We start from the raw sequence: 14,330 nt of genomic DNA, 5'->3' as shown, positions 1-14,330 counted from the left end.
TGTAGGCCCCGAGTTCCTTCGCTCTCCTGAACAGACGGGGCCGGAGCCCCGAGCAGCCAGGCCCCCTGCTCCCTTCATTGTTCCCCATGATGGTTTCCAGATGCCGAGGAGCCCCAGGTTTGGGGCTGAGCCAGGAGAGCCAGGCCAGCCCTCCCCCAGCACCCCGCCACCACCTCCGCCGCCAGTCCCGTGTTCAAAGAGCCATCGCCCCGCTCCAGCCCAGCAGCCTGACTGTCCCGCAGCCAGCCCAGCTCCGGCGGTCAGGAGCCCAGCGCTCCATTCCCGGCGCTGACCCTCACTCCCCGCATGGCTTGCGCTAGTCATTTGCCTTCTCTCTGTGCCTCGGTTTCCAGGGCTGTAGAAGGGGCCTGTGGGGAGGGGGGGGGGGCAGGGTACAGAAGACAGTGTCCGATGGACGCTGCTCCTCTAACAGACTGGCAGCAGTCGCATCTAGAGCAACTGTTCCCAATGTGTGTCCCCAGCCTAGCAGCAGCAGCACCGGGAACTTGTTAGAGATGCAGATTCCCAGGCCCGCCCCAGACCTATTGGTTCTGCACCCCCAGGGCTGGGACCAGCAGCCTGTGTTCTAACGAACTCCCCAGGGGGTTCTGACGCACGCTCAAGCCTGAGGAACAACCTGTGCTCTAGACTTATGAGCCTGGGCATCTGGAGTCAGGGAAACGGAACGCAGCTGTGTGACCCTGGAAAGGAGCCTTCGTTCCCCGGTAAAGGAAATGGGTCGATGATCCGACCACTCTGCTGATTGAGTGAGACAGTTAGCACTGGTCAGCCTGGTTCCCACACCACCCTGAGGGCAGGTCCCTCGTCTGTCTGGCTCATGCCACCATGTCAGCGCCTCAAAGGATCTGGCCCAGAGCCCTAGCAGAGGGGCCTGTGCACAGGTTGCAGGGCACAGGTACACCGCATTCCCTCACAGGTGTGAAGGCTTCCAGGGGGTAAGCCCCCTCCCCCACCCCGGATTGGGCTGGGAGACGAGGTATTCCGGATGGCAAGACGGGTGTGTACAGAGTTGAACGTGAGAAGGAGTACCAGTAGCTAGGCCCCCTCTCCTGACATGGGTACACACTCTCTTTCCTCCCTTCTCAGGGCACCGGAAGGGTTATTTGTCTTGTGGGGCTGCCCACAGACAAGCGCAAGGACACTTGCACCCCCAAAAAATCAGAGCTGGAGGCTCTCTGGGAGGCACGTGGCACTGTCGGAGTCAGCCAGGCCTGGTTTTGGATCTCCTACTTCCTGGCTGTGCAACCTTAGGCAAATTTCCCAACCTCTCTGTGCCTTCCCCGTCTGTAGGGGTTATACCGGGGATAGAACGGCTGGCGGAGGTTATGCTGCACATAGGCAGGAACTGGGAGGCTTGTATAGCTGAGGAACCTGGGACCCGGGGAGGGGAACGGGGCACCTGGGGACACAAAGCAGAATTCGTGCAGAGCCACACTGCGCTGAGCACCCTTGCCGTTGGGGACAGTGGGGAAGGGACGGTTTTGAAGATTTTTTCAGTCCCTGGGTGGAAAAAGCAAGGTCAGCTGTGGCCTGGGCTGTGGGGTGAGAAATGAAAGGCTTGCTGCCTCCTTGTAAACGTTTGGAAAAGTCACATAAGAGCAGCTCTTCCTCTGCTAGGTCCCCACCCCGAAGAGGAAGACCACAGGTAGGTTTGTGCTGTGGTCTGATGCCTGGCAGCGACCAGGAGAGGCACACGTATGCGTGCCTGCACACAAACACTCACGTGTCCACAGGCACACCCACCCTTCCGCCCGTAGCCCATTCTCTGATTTCCAATACCGTCTGACGCAGTGGAACCCCAGTAAAAGCTGGTAGATACCTGGGCTGGCCCCCAGGAGCCTCTTAACTTTTGCTCTGCCCAATCACAGCTGCCACAGGTGACCTTGAAACCATGGTCTTCTGGACCTCACTTGGCAGTGAGGGAATTGGACAACAGCCAGCAAGACCGGGGTTCAAGGCCTGCCTCTTACTTGCTTGGCGACCTTGGACAGGTGACTAAACCCCTCTGGGCCTCTGTTTCCTCATCTGGAAACGGGGTCACAACAAAGCTTACCTGCAAGTCAGGTGCATGGCCAGCGCTGGCATAGTCCTTTCCTGTCTGTGGCTGTTGTGGTCTCCTGAGCAACTCAAGCCCCAGCACTCACCTGCTCTGAGCTCTCAGAGGTGGACAGCTTGCTTCTCTTTCTACCCCTCTATGGTCAGATGAGGAGATCGAGGCCCAGAGAGAGGAGGGGCTGATGTGAGGACAGAGCTGAGGCTGGAGGTCCGGCCTGCAGCCTCCCTCCAGGCAACCGAGGGATCCCCAGCCCTGGCCCCTGCCAGAGTGACCCCAAACTGCTGACTTTAGCGTTTTACTGGCCAGGGTAGATCAGGTTTCTTTTCTGGCTCTCAGCCACCCTCCACACGTTTCCCCATCGCTATTTTGAGCTGAGTTCCCCTGTCCCCTCCTCCCAGGGCCGTGGCCCTTACACCGAAGCCTCATCCCAGGTTAAGATTGCCACTTCGTATCCTACCGCCTTCCTGTCCCCAGCAGCTCCCCTAGGATCAGTACAGAGCCTTCCTCCAGCAAGGTAGGGCTGGGCTGGTCACATGTGGCCTGGCCTTGCCAGGGACGGCCTCAGATGTAGAGCTGGGGACCAGCCAGCCTATGGGAATGGCGCTGCCGGCCTGAGGCAGCCCTCCAGAGTGGTCAGTGCAGCCCAGGAGGGGCATCCTGGGAGAGGAGGATCCACACCAGGCCCAGCCCCAGCACTGCCACCTCTGGTGTGTGACCTCAGTCCCGGCCTGCATGCTTCACCCATCACGGGCACTGCTCATACCGGTGTCCCCTCAGCGGTCCATGTGCTCTAAGACCCACCCAGGGTGCTCAGAGGGAAGCAGGAGATACGGAGTGCTCTGCTTGACCATGGCACACTTCTAAAAATTTTTTAAACCATGTTTTGAAGGCGGGGGAGGGGCAGAGAGAGGGACACACAGAATCCGAAACAGGCTCCAGGCTCCAAGCTGTCAGCACAGAGCCTGATGCGGGTCTCAAACCCATGAACTTCGAGATCATGACCTGAGCCAAAGTCAGACACTTAACCGAGTGAGCCACGCAGGCGCCCCCCACGGCACCCTTCTAGACTGATGGGAAATAAGAAGGCAGAAACGGTTAAGTTCAGGATGAAATCTGTGGCATGCTGGAGGCAGGGTCAGGGCAGGACATGACCCACAGCCAAGCCAGTGGTGCAGACCGCAGAGTCCCCCTGGGAGTTTGGGGAGCTGGGGCCTTCTTTGGGGAGGGTTGTCAGTTAGTGCAGGAGCCTGGGACTCAGAAGATGAAGTAAGCACCTCAAGAAGGGCAGTTAACTCTGTCTAGGAGTGGGGAGGCAGGAGCCTTTGAGCTTGGCCTTGAAGGATACCTGGGCATTCACGAGGTAGAGAACATTTGGGGCATAGGAAACAGTAGGAGCAAACGCATGGGCCTGGGGGGTGGGGAGCAAGAAGGACACAGCATTTGCAAAAAATGATTTTGCTGTCGTTGAGTGTAAGTTTTATAGGCGGGCATAGCTGCCTCCAAGTAACCGAGGTTAGAAGGTCATCTGGGTGGGGGGGCACCTGGGTGGCTCAGTCGGTTAAGCCTCCCGACTTCCGCTTAGGTCATGATCTCCTGTTTCATGAGTTCGAGCCTTGTATCGGGCTCGCTGCTGTCAGCACAGAGCTTGATTTGGATCCTCTGTCTCCCTCTTTCTCTCTGCCTCTGCCCCACTCACGATCATTCTCGCTCTCACTCTCCAAAATAAAAAAATAAACCTTTAAAAAGAAGAAGAAGAAGAAGAAGAAGAAGAAGAAGAAGAAGAAGGTCATCTGGGCCTGATGGGGAAGGAGCCTTTGGTGTTTTGCCTCAGTCCTGCAGGTTGATGGGCAGGGAGTGGGGGTGTCCCAGCCTGCTGTGGTCATTAAACCACAGGGAGACTGCCTGGCTGAACCCCGGTTGTGGCTGGAGCGGGAGAGGCGGCAGTCAGAAGAAAGGGCTTGCAGAGCAAATGGGCCACCCAAACAGGGACGTGCAGGGACCTGGAGCAAATGGTTGTCCGACTCAGTAGCATCCAGCTATGGGCAAACCGCAGGGCGGTTGCGGGTCTTACAATCATCTCCTACAGTGGCCGCGGGATGGGCAGTGGTTCTCTCTGCAGCCGCGGGAGGGGAGGAAAACCCAGATCTTTTGCAATCGCTATGATTCGGATGTTTTTCACCCCTTTGGACCGGCCCCTCTTCCCCTCCCCGCCCCTAAGCTCTGATCCATGTGGTTTGCTGGTGGAGGAAAGCCAGAAGCAGGAAACAGATAACTCAGGGAGTGGTTGTTCATGTGATTAAAAAGTCTTGGCTTTCCAAAAAGTTTAGCCCAAAAGCACTTCACATTGCCTGGCCTCGGGGTGGGGTTTGGAGAGAGGGGTTTCTGCCGCCTCGTTGCCAGGGCTCCTCAGGGCACAGGCACCGGGCTGGAGACATGGGGGTGGGGTGCGGGGCCCGGAGGGGCTTGGTCTCCGGGTGTCCGTTTCCGCTGTAGTTTGTTTCCCGCCTCCTCTCTCACCTCGTCCTGTCACTCTGTGGCCCTCCTCTCCCAGACTCTGCTCCCCACCCTCCCTGTCCCTCTTCCTGATGTCACTCCGCCTCTCTTCCCTGCCTCTCTCTGCCTCCCCCTTGTTTTCTCCTCTCTCTCTCTCTCTCTCTCTCTCTCTCTCTCTCTCGGCCCTTCCCTCCTCTCCACACCCCCACTCCATGCCCCCTCCCCAGGGTTTTCCTGAGACCTTTTCCTGGCACTGTGAAAGCTTCCATTGTTCCCCGGCACTTTGACAAACCCTAGTGTTGTGGAATCAGGATGGCATTTTTGCGGTGGCTTTGGGCTGGGAACGGGGTGGGAGGGGTGACAGGAGGCTGGGCTTTCTGGGCGCATGCTGTGCTGCGGCAGGAACCCAGAAAAGGGGAGGGGGCCCCGGGGGAGGTGACGAGGACGCCTGTGCTCAGACAAGGGGGCCCTTGAGGCTCCAGAGGAAACCCAGGGTGGCCTCTTGCCTCGTCCCCCCTCCCTCCCGGCAGCCCACAGGCCGTGTGGCCCAGCCCACCTGTCCCTCTGATCCCTGCTTCCTCTGGGGCCTCCGCAGAGCCTGCAGCTGCCTGGACCAGTCCTGCTTGCCTCTGTGGGCCGTGTGTGTGTGGACATGTGCATGTGGGGGGCTTCGGAGGGTCCCTAAAGCAGTGTCCCAGAGCACAGGAGAAGGAAACGCGTGGGTGTCAACACTGGACAGACTTGAGCTCAGAACCTGGCCCCATTGCTTACTCATTATGTGACTTCAGACAAGTCGCTGCCCCTCTCCCAAGCCTCAGTTTCCTTATCTGTCATTAGGGTTACGAGTGATGATTTTGGAGGGCTGTTGCATCGATTAGAGATAACCTCCAGTGCCGAGCACTGGCTCCGTGCCTGTCACCTGGAGGGTGAAATGTGGTCTCTGCCTGAGGACATGGGTCCACGACTGTTTCTGCAGGTGTTGAGTCCCACTTGGGCCAGAGCGTGTGGCTGCCGGTGTCCATAACCAGTGTGGGCCACAGTTGGAGAAAGGGTCGCAGGGCTGGCCCCGTTGGCAGGCCCCACTGTGAGAACTTTCCTCATCTGTCTTCCTGGAATGTTCCACCGAGCCTGGCGCAGAGTAGGTGCTCAGGAAATGTTAGTTGAATGACTGAGTAATTGAGCTGATGGCCAGGGGCTGGGGGTCAGAGGTGGGGTCATTCTGGGAACAGGCTTGTTCTCTAACTTTCTCACAGCCATTTCATGGAGCCGCTGTGCAGGAGGAAAGTGTTGCTTTGGAGCTAGCAGATTGGGTTCAAATCTGGACTCCATGGCTGTGAGGTGCTGCACAGGTTGCTTGACCTCTCTGGGCCTCGCTTTGCAATTCCATCAAATGGAGAGGCTGCCATTGGGAAGCAGCTGACACACAGTAAGTGCTCACTAAATGGCAGTGTCTCAGCTTCTCCAGAACAGCCCCCTCATTTGCAGGCGAAGAGACTGGAGATGAGCATGGGAGGACCAGGGCCCAAACCCGGGCGTCTGGCCACAGCCCCTGTTCATTCCCCATTGTCCCAGTCTCGAGACAGACAGCAGGGAGGGCAAAAGGGTAGGCCTGAGAAAGGCTGGGGGACTCAACAGAGGGGGATCCAGGAGAGGGGCAGTGCCCCCCTCCGGGGGGGGCGGCCTAGCATCCAGAAAGAGCCCCTAGAACCCTCGTGAACTATCTAGGAAGGGCCAGCAAAACTGCACAAGGGGTCCTGGGACTATGCACCAGGCACCCCTGCCCCTTCAGCCTCTGTGGAGAAGGGCATCTCACACTCCTCAGACCCGGGGCTCTTCCTCTCCCAACTCTGGGCCAGGAGTACCCAGGCACCCGGCTGCAAGAAAGCATGCAGACAGGGTGGGACAGGGAGCCGGTTAGGAGCCCATCTGTTCCTTATTTCCTCCCCCTGCTCCTCCTGGCTCCGGCCCTCGCCTCTCAGCTGGATGCACCGTGGGCCGGCCTAGAGCTCCACAGCAGAGAGGGGAGTGTGAGTGGGCCTGCCAGGCACACGTTGACTTATGGACCTCGGAGAGGACCCTGGCTAGAGGTCAGTGCCACCCTCACTCTGGAGATGGAGAATCTGAGGCCCAGAGAGGGGAAGGGACACCCCCAGGGCCACCCAGCATGCCAGGACCCATGACAGTAGCAGCCGTTTCCTGTTTCTTCCCATCCTAGCTGGGCGGGTTCCTTATCTGTGTGTAATCCTGGCATGTTGCAGGGCAATTGAGAGAGTGGGCTTGAGTCAGATGGCTTGGGTTCAGATCCAGACTCCACCACTGGCTGGCAGTATGCCCTTGGGCAAGTTACTTTGACCTCTTCGTGCCTCAGTGTTCTTGTCTGAACCTGGGACTGATCATACTTAGCTCATAAGGTAGGGGTTGTAGGAATACAAAGGCCCTGGCCAGAGTGTGGCTGTTACTCTGTCCCAGAGCTTGGCTGGGCGTAGGCTGCTCTCCCAGGCAGGCAGAGGTGGTGCGGCCAGGGCTGGGGTGAGGCCTGCAGCTGGGACCACAGCCAGAGCCCTATATCCAGGGAGCAGAGCCCGTGCATCCTTGGGAACAGAACCCGGCATGGAGTCCTGACATGCAGGGGACATAGCCTCAGCAGGCCCACCCTGCTGCCCCCTCCTGGGCCCAGGGTCCCTGGGACTCTCTGCCACAAGCTACCAAAGGCGACAGTGTCCTCTCCCTGCAAAAGGGACTCCATCTAAAAGGGGCAAGAGGACAGCAAGCTTCACCCTCAAGGCTTACTCACTCTGGGTGGGACTCCAGGAAACAGGGGCAGGGAAATCGACTGGCAGACTGACCAGCCAAGCTCTATGTCATGTGACAGGTGCGGATACTTCCCAGCTGTCCTCAAAATTGAGGGAGTGGATGGAATCTAGGAGGTGGGAAGTCTGCTGGGTGGCTGGGGGCAGGGCCGCCCTATGGACATGAGCACGGGCCAACAGAACCAGCAGCAGGCCGGCCAGGGTCCAGCAAGCCCCAGTGGCCACACCTGCAGGGGCAAACGGGGGACAAGTATGGGTAGAGTTGCCATCTCTGATGGGTTGCCACCACCTTGGGAAAGCAAAGGGCGCCCCCTCGTGGGCAGGAGGGGCTCGCAGGCCAGGGAGCGGCAGGATGAACCGCCAAAGTCACACCTACTCATTAAAGACAATTCCTTAATTAGAATAGAGGATCCTGTCTCCCGGAGGCAACCTCTGAAGGCTTCTGTCTTCCTGCCGGCCCTTTTCGTGCACCCTTTTCCTTTTTATGGGTTTACTCTGGGAGCAGCCCATGTCCTGTCACCTTGTCCTGTTTTCTTTATTGGCATTTCCCCAAACCCTTCAAAAAAATTCCTCATGAGCATCTCAACGGCTTTGCTGTCATTCATCCGATGGGTGTAACATCATTGAGGGCACCAGGGCATTGGTGTTGAATGTTTAGCTCATTGTAGCCGTTCACGTCATAAACAATGCTGAACATTCTTGAACACCCTGTTGGTCCGTATCTCTGATGGTTTCCTTAGGACGGCTGCCCGGAAATAGATTTGCTGGGGGAACGGTCATTTCTAAAAGCTGCGGGAAGGCTGTTCACCAAACTGTGCTGTAGGGATCTAGCAGGAAATATACCTGTTTGGTCCCACTCCCGGTGGTGTCTGGGAGTGCCCTGTCTCCACCCCTGCTAGTTGGCCCTCTCCAGCAACAAGACTTACAAGCGCCCTCCCAGTAACCTGGTCCAACTGTCTGACCGAGACAGAAGTCCCCTTGGCAGCCTCCCTGAGAGTGGTTTACACAACCTCTGCTTGCATACCACCAGTGACAGGCAGCTCACCATCTTACCATCAACCATAAGAAATCTCCTGAGCTGTTGGGAAAAAAAAACAGGGAGCCGTGCCCAGATAGTGTCAGCATCATCTGTGTCTCTTCCCAAGCAGGAGGCTTGCCCACAACCTGCCCAGCTTTGCTGCCAGCTGCTGCTTGGCCCAGGTTTTCCTTTCTACCCCCACAGCAGCCCCCACTGCCCACTTCCCAGGCTGCCCTCCGCAAGGAGTCCAGCCACGGTCTGGAGGCCGGAGGATCCAACCCCTCCTCCCGGCTCAGTCCCTGGCTTGCTGTGTGTCCTTGAGCCAGTCATCTTGCCTCTCCGGCCCCCAGAGGGCCTGTCTGTGCTACCAGGGTGGTGTCGAGCACCAGTGAGCTGTGCCCGGGGCTGATGCGATTCCCCAGAGCCGTACGTGGCAGGGGCCCGGGTCAGGAGAGCAGGTCAGGCCTGGCATCCTTCCCAGCCCGGGCGGGTGGCGGCCCCTGCAGAGCCGTCGGCAGTCAGCGTCTGTTTCATGTTGAAGTTTATGAGAAGAGGCTGGCCTTTCTGGGAGGAGGCAGGGGGAAAGTGTGGGGGGTAGAGAAGTCTTTGTTCCATCAAAAATTCCTCCTCCCTTTGGCCCTGCCCTCCTCTGTAAGCATAAACAGTGTTGGAGTAAGTCCTTCCAGGAAGCGGCTCCTTGCTGCTGAGCTGAGAGCTGCCCTCTGGCCTGTCTTCCCCGGCTTCCACTGCCTCTTTACCCCTGCCCTGCAGGCCATTTCTCCCCCTGTGACCCGCAGGAGGGCAGAGCCGCCAGGCTGGGCTGAGCAGAGGGGCTGAGGACGTTTCTTCTGAGTACAGGCCTCAGCTTTGTGGTAGAGACACATTTGGGGGGTGACAGACAGAAAAGGGAAGCCAAACGTAGCCTCGTGGAAAAGCCCGCTGGGCCTAGTCCTGCTTCTCAGACACTGGAAGCTGTTTGGCGAGTCCGGCCCCTTCCCTGTGCCTTAGTTTCGCCATCTGTTAAATGGGTTGATGATATTCCTTGCCCCACAGGGTTATGGGAAGAGTCGAGCGGGAGCCTGATAGGCTGTGGAGCCCTGAGCGCAAAGCCCCGCACACAGGTGGCACCTTGTAAGCGTCTCCCCTCTTTGCTCTTCCCTTTGTTCTCCGCCAGCAGCACCACAGAGCTTCCGCGGCCTTCCCCTGTCTTTCTTGGTTCTTCCCTGAAAATTCCAGAAGGTGAAAATACCTAATGCAGTCCCTGTTTTGCCTGCCACCTCCTCCATCTTTGGGGATAGTGGGCCCACCCTTTACCCAGGTGCCCTCCCATCTTTGGGAGCTTTCCTCCTATGATTTACACCCCCCGGGTCTCAGCCCCAGCCTCTGCATCGCCCCGGAGGCAGCTGCTACCCCTCCCTGCACCAGCCCCAGGAGAAAAATCATCCTGAAATTGCTAATGGTCAGTGAGCACTTGTAATGTCCAGCTGTCAGCTAACACCTTCATATGCATGAATGCCTCCCATCCTTCCAGCAGCCTGGGGAGGCGGGCCCTCACCATGATCCTGGTTTCCAGATGAGGAGACCAAGGCACGGAAAGGTTGAGTAACTCACTCGGGGTCCCCCAGATAGTCCCAGCAGAGGCAGAATGTGATCACCGGCACCTGGCCGTGGCATCCATGGTGTGAGCCATGTCCCATGCAGCGGGGTGCCAGTGCCTGGCCTGATGGCAGGGTGGGAATGGGGTGCTGAGGACATCTGGTCCTGCAGGAGGCGGTAGCCCCTGTCCCTGGGCCCTGCCCAGCAGTTCACGCTCCCTGATGGATGGCTCCAGAACGGCTGGTTTTCTAATTACACGGTGTGGTGGTGCTTTCCGACCCTCCCCTCGCTCCTTCCTCTCATCTGCCTGCTTCTCTCTCTGGTGCACGTTCTGTATCATCTTTTTCGTGTGGGTTTCCTTCTGAAGCAGAGACTCTTTGTCGGCTCTGCCCCATTCCTCACCTTTCACTCTGCTGAGTGACCCCAGGATGCCTTGCCCCCTCCCTCTGATACCCTGCCCCCTGCCCTTTGCCCCAGCTGCAGGGCCTGTCAGTTTCTGAGTCCAGAAGCCTGTAGGGCCAGATCCCAGAGTGGGCCTGACTGGCGATGGCCCCCACATTTCCCCCTTCAATCCAGGAGTCTCACATGCTACCATGGGTGAGGCACCCGGTGCCTACCCATCCTAAAAGGCACCTTTTAAGTGTAGGTGCCTTTATGAGTGGAGACACCAGGGAAAGAGTGCATCTAGCATTTATTTCAGGATTACTGGGAAGGGAGGCCATAGAAGCTAGAGTTGCTTCGAAGCTGCGGGTACCAGGCACCAGGTAGGAAGGGTGGCACCAGAAGGGGTCAGAGGGACCACCGCACACCCACGGACCTCAGACCAACAGAGCTCAAAGCATAAGTTGACCCTTCTACCGCAATTTGACTGGAGCCTGGATGCCGACTGCATGCTGAGTGCTCCCCTCGGCATAACCAGCCTCCCTCACAGACCTGCCAGTGCTGAGAGCCAGCCCTGCCTTGGAGCTCAGACTGAACGTCCTCCCCAGGATGTAATGGCCGCCAGGAAGGCCAATAAAGATCTAAAGACATTAGGCAGCAGGCCCAAGAGATCAGGGCAGTATTGTTGTCACTTTCTAAATTTAGATTTACACACTCAGTAATATGTCCCTTTTTAGTGATTTGCCTGAAATTCTAGTAGGCTGTCACCAAGTGGTGGTATTGGCTCTTGGGGATAAGAGACACGGTTCCTGAAGGAAGAAATTATTGCTTTACATGCTGCTATTATTCTATATTAGTAAATAATAATAACTAATATTGCTGTTTTATGTATCAGGCACTAAGTGTTCTACATGTATTATCTCGTTTGATCTTCAGAATAGTCAGATGGTGGTTCCTGTCATTATCTTTGCGAGTAACTTGCGTAAGATCACAAAGCTGGGATTTCAGTCCAGAGTCTGTGCTCTTAACCTTTATGCGCTACTTTGTGAATGGGCAATTACCCGGACAAACATGACTGTAGAGACGGATCACCCTGTAGCCCAGAGCTTCTTAAACTTAATGGCACTTGGATCCCCTGGGGCTCTTGTTAGAATGCAGATTCCCATTCAGTTGATCTAAGGTGGAGCCTGAGACCATGCATTTATAACAAGCTCTCAGGTAATGCTGCTGATGCCAGTCTAGGACCCACACTTTGAATATCCACAGTGGAGAACGTGTGTTTAAGCCTGTGTCAGACCCAAAGCCTACAAGTGCCAAGTACATGACGTAAATGCAAGGAGCAGCTGGTTGGAACAGAGGCGACACGGAAGATGTGCAGTCATTGTGATGGGGCCACTCCTCAGCCTCAGTGAATAGTCACCTGAGAGATTTCTGGACCAATGTGGTCCTATTTCTAGGTGGAATCTCCCGTTTTCTTTTTCTTTTTTAATTTTTTAAATGTTTATTATTTTTGAGAGAGAGAGAGAGAGAGAACACAAGCAGGGGAGGGGCAGAGAGAGAGGGAGACACAGAATCGGAAGCAGACTCCAGGCTCTGAGCTGTCAGCACAGAGCCCGACGCGGGGCTTGAACTCACAGACCACGAGATCATGACCTGAGCTGAAGTCAGCCGCTTAATCAACTGAGCCACCCAGGCGCCCCTGAAATGTCCCATTTTCAAATACTGAGGTGACTAATCCAAGTTTATAAAACACTTTGCAGCTTGTACGTGAATGTTCATCGCTGTATAATTCATAATAGCCCCAAATTAGAAACAACCCAAATGTCTATCATCTGATGAATAAGTAATAAAATACAGCGTGTCCACACAATGGGATAGTATCTGGCAACAAGTCGGAATAAAGGTCTGAGACGTGCTCCTACATGGATGATCCTTAAAAGCATTACACTGAATGAAAGAAGCCAGACACAAGAGGATGATTATTGTGTGATTCCTCGTATATGAACCATCTAGAACAGGGAAATCTCTAGAGACAGAAAGGAGATTGGTGGTTGCCCAGGGCTGGGTAGGGTGAGAAGGGTAAACCCTATAATGGATATAGGGTTTCTTTTTTTGGGGGGGGGACAACCAAATGTTCTAAAATTAGATTGCAGTGAGGGTTAATATAAAACTCTGTGAGTATACTAAACCCCACTGAATTGTACACCTCGTACAGGTGAAATGTGGGGTCTGTGAATCATATCTTGTTAAAGCTGCTTAAACCAAAACCAAAAACACCACGCAGGAGAGAATTAGTCTCTTTAATAGATAAAGTGCAGTTACAAGTCAACAAGAAAAATAAACCCCAGCAGAAAAAAAAAAGATCACGAAGGACACAGATCAACCCACGTGACACATTAACCAAGGAAGCACAGTGGTTCTTAAATGCACGGGGAATTCTCTCTTGCAATAAAAGACAAGTCAAAGCCACTCTGAGAAGACTTTCTACCTCTTAGACTGGCAACAGTGACAGCGATTCTGGCGAGGAAATGGGACATTAAGTTGGTACCCCTGCAGGGTGGTGGGGGCGGGGGCCGGGGGCAACGCGTCATTATCCTTCAGAATTGAAAGCGCGCATCCCCATTGACGCCGCGGTTTAATCTCTGGGGATTTATCCCCCACACATCCCCTCACGCGTGCAAAATGTGATACGTACACACACACGCACGCACACACAATTACACATTGTCGCACTGCGATAGCCGAAGAGTGGGAGAACCCAGGTGCTCTGTCGTGGTGCTTGGCGAGCGCCGCAGAGCTCGCATAGACGCCGCGCTGTACAGCTGTTAAACAGAACACGGCAGGGCTGTTTGTACTGATGCAGGGAAGAGGTGTGTTATTGCATATCTCACAATAATAATATGCCCGAGATAGCTTACTAAGAAAGGGAAGATGCAGAACGGAAGGTATAAGGTGTCCCTCGAGTGAGGGATGGGGACGTGAGTGCGTGTCTATATGTTGTGTATGTTTGTAAATGCAGAACCCATCCCGGGGTGGTGTAAAGAAAATGAAGATAGCCTCCAGGAGGGGAGCTGTGGCCGGGACCAGGGGGAGGGGAGACACACCTTCCGGGTTGCATACGTTGTGCCTGTGTTGCCTCTCCGATAACCATTTAAGTTTATTTATTATTTGGAGAGAGAAAGCGCAAGCAGAGGAGGGGCAGAGAGAGAGGAAGAGAGAGACAATCCCAAGCAGGCTTCGCACTGCCGGCGCGGAGCCTGATGTGGGGCCTGAACCCATGAACTGCGAGATCGTGACCCGAACCGAAGTAGGACGCCCAACCGACTGAGCCACCCGGGCGCCCCCCCCCCCCCCACCGCCCAATAACCCTTTAAACCACACCACCGTGTGGCCAAAGAGCACCTGTGTGCGGGTGCATGCGACCACTGGCTGCCTTTTTACGACATCGGAGTCAGAGAAGTAATTCCTGGCCACCATCACACAGTTTGGTGCCCGAAATCTAGAAAGGATGTGTACCCTCCATCGCCTCCTCTGTTCTCTGTCTCCCTTGTGTGGGTCTCCCAGCCTTGGGATCCCGGGTGTGCTCTGGGGGTCGCCCGGTGTTCCCTGGATGGGGACGAAAGGTGTCTGCACATGGAGTGTGAAGGCTGAAGGGGAAGACCGGGCGACCCCTGTAGGGGCGTCAGTTTGGGCCGGTGGACCCCAACGCCCTACGTTTGCTTCCTGTCCTCTAGGCACGCCCCAAAGGCGAGGGTCTGACCCCGTACCAGGGCAAGAAGCGCTGTTTCGGCGAGTATAAGTGCCCCAAGTGCAAGAGAAAATGGATGAGCGGGAACTCCTGGGCCAACATGGGGCAGGAGTGCATCAAGTGCCACATCAACGTGTACCCGCACAAGCAGGTGAGCTGCGGGCGCCGGGAGTGCAGGAGCCACGGCGGGAGGGGCTCTCTGAAGGG

The 14,330-nt window shown here is 56.1% G+C and overlaps 1 protein-coding gene across 1 annotated transcript in view; it reads left to right on the top strand.

Moving 5' to 3' along the window:
* The window catches only part of ZCCHC24 (zinc finger CCHC-type containing 24), a 63,212-nt gene that overhangs the window by 37,052 nt on the left and 11,830 nt on the right, over positions 1–14,330 (top strand). The window contains exon 3 of the mRNA XM_042960145.1: positions 14,110–14,274. Within this exon, the coding sequence (XP_042816079.1) occupies positions 14,110–14,274 (165 nt within the window). The remainder of the gene's footprint in view (positions 1–14,109; positions 14,275–14,330) is intronic.

The sequence above is a fragment of the Panthera tigris genome, chromosome D2 (genome assembly GCF_018350195.1).
Source record: "Panthera tigris isolate Pti1 chromosome D2, P.tigris_Pti1_mat1.1, whole genome shotgun sequence".
Lineage (NCBI taxonomy): Eukaryota > Metazoa > Chordata > Mammalia > Carnivora > Felidae > Panthera > Panthera tigris.
Note: the sequence above shows the minus strand (reverse complement) of the source record. Positions and strands in the feature narration are given on the sequence as shown.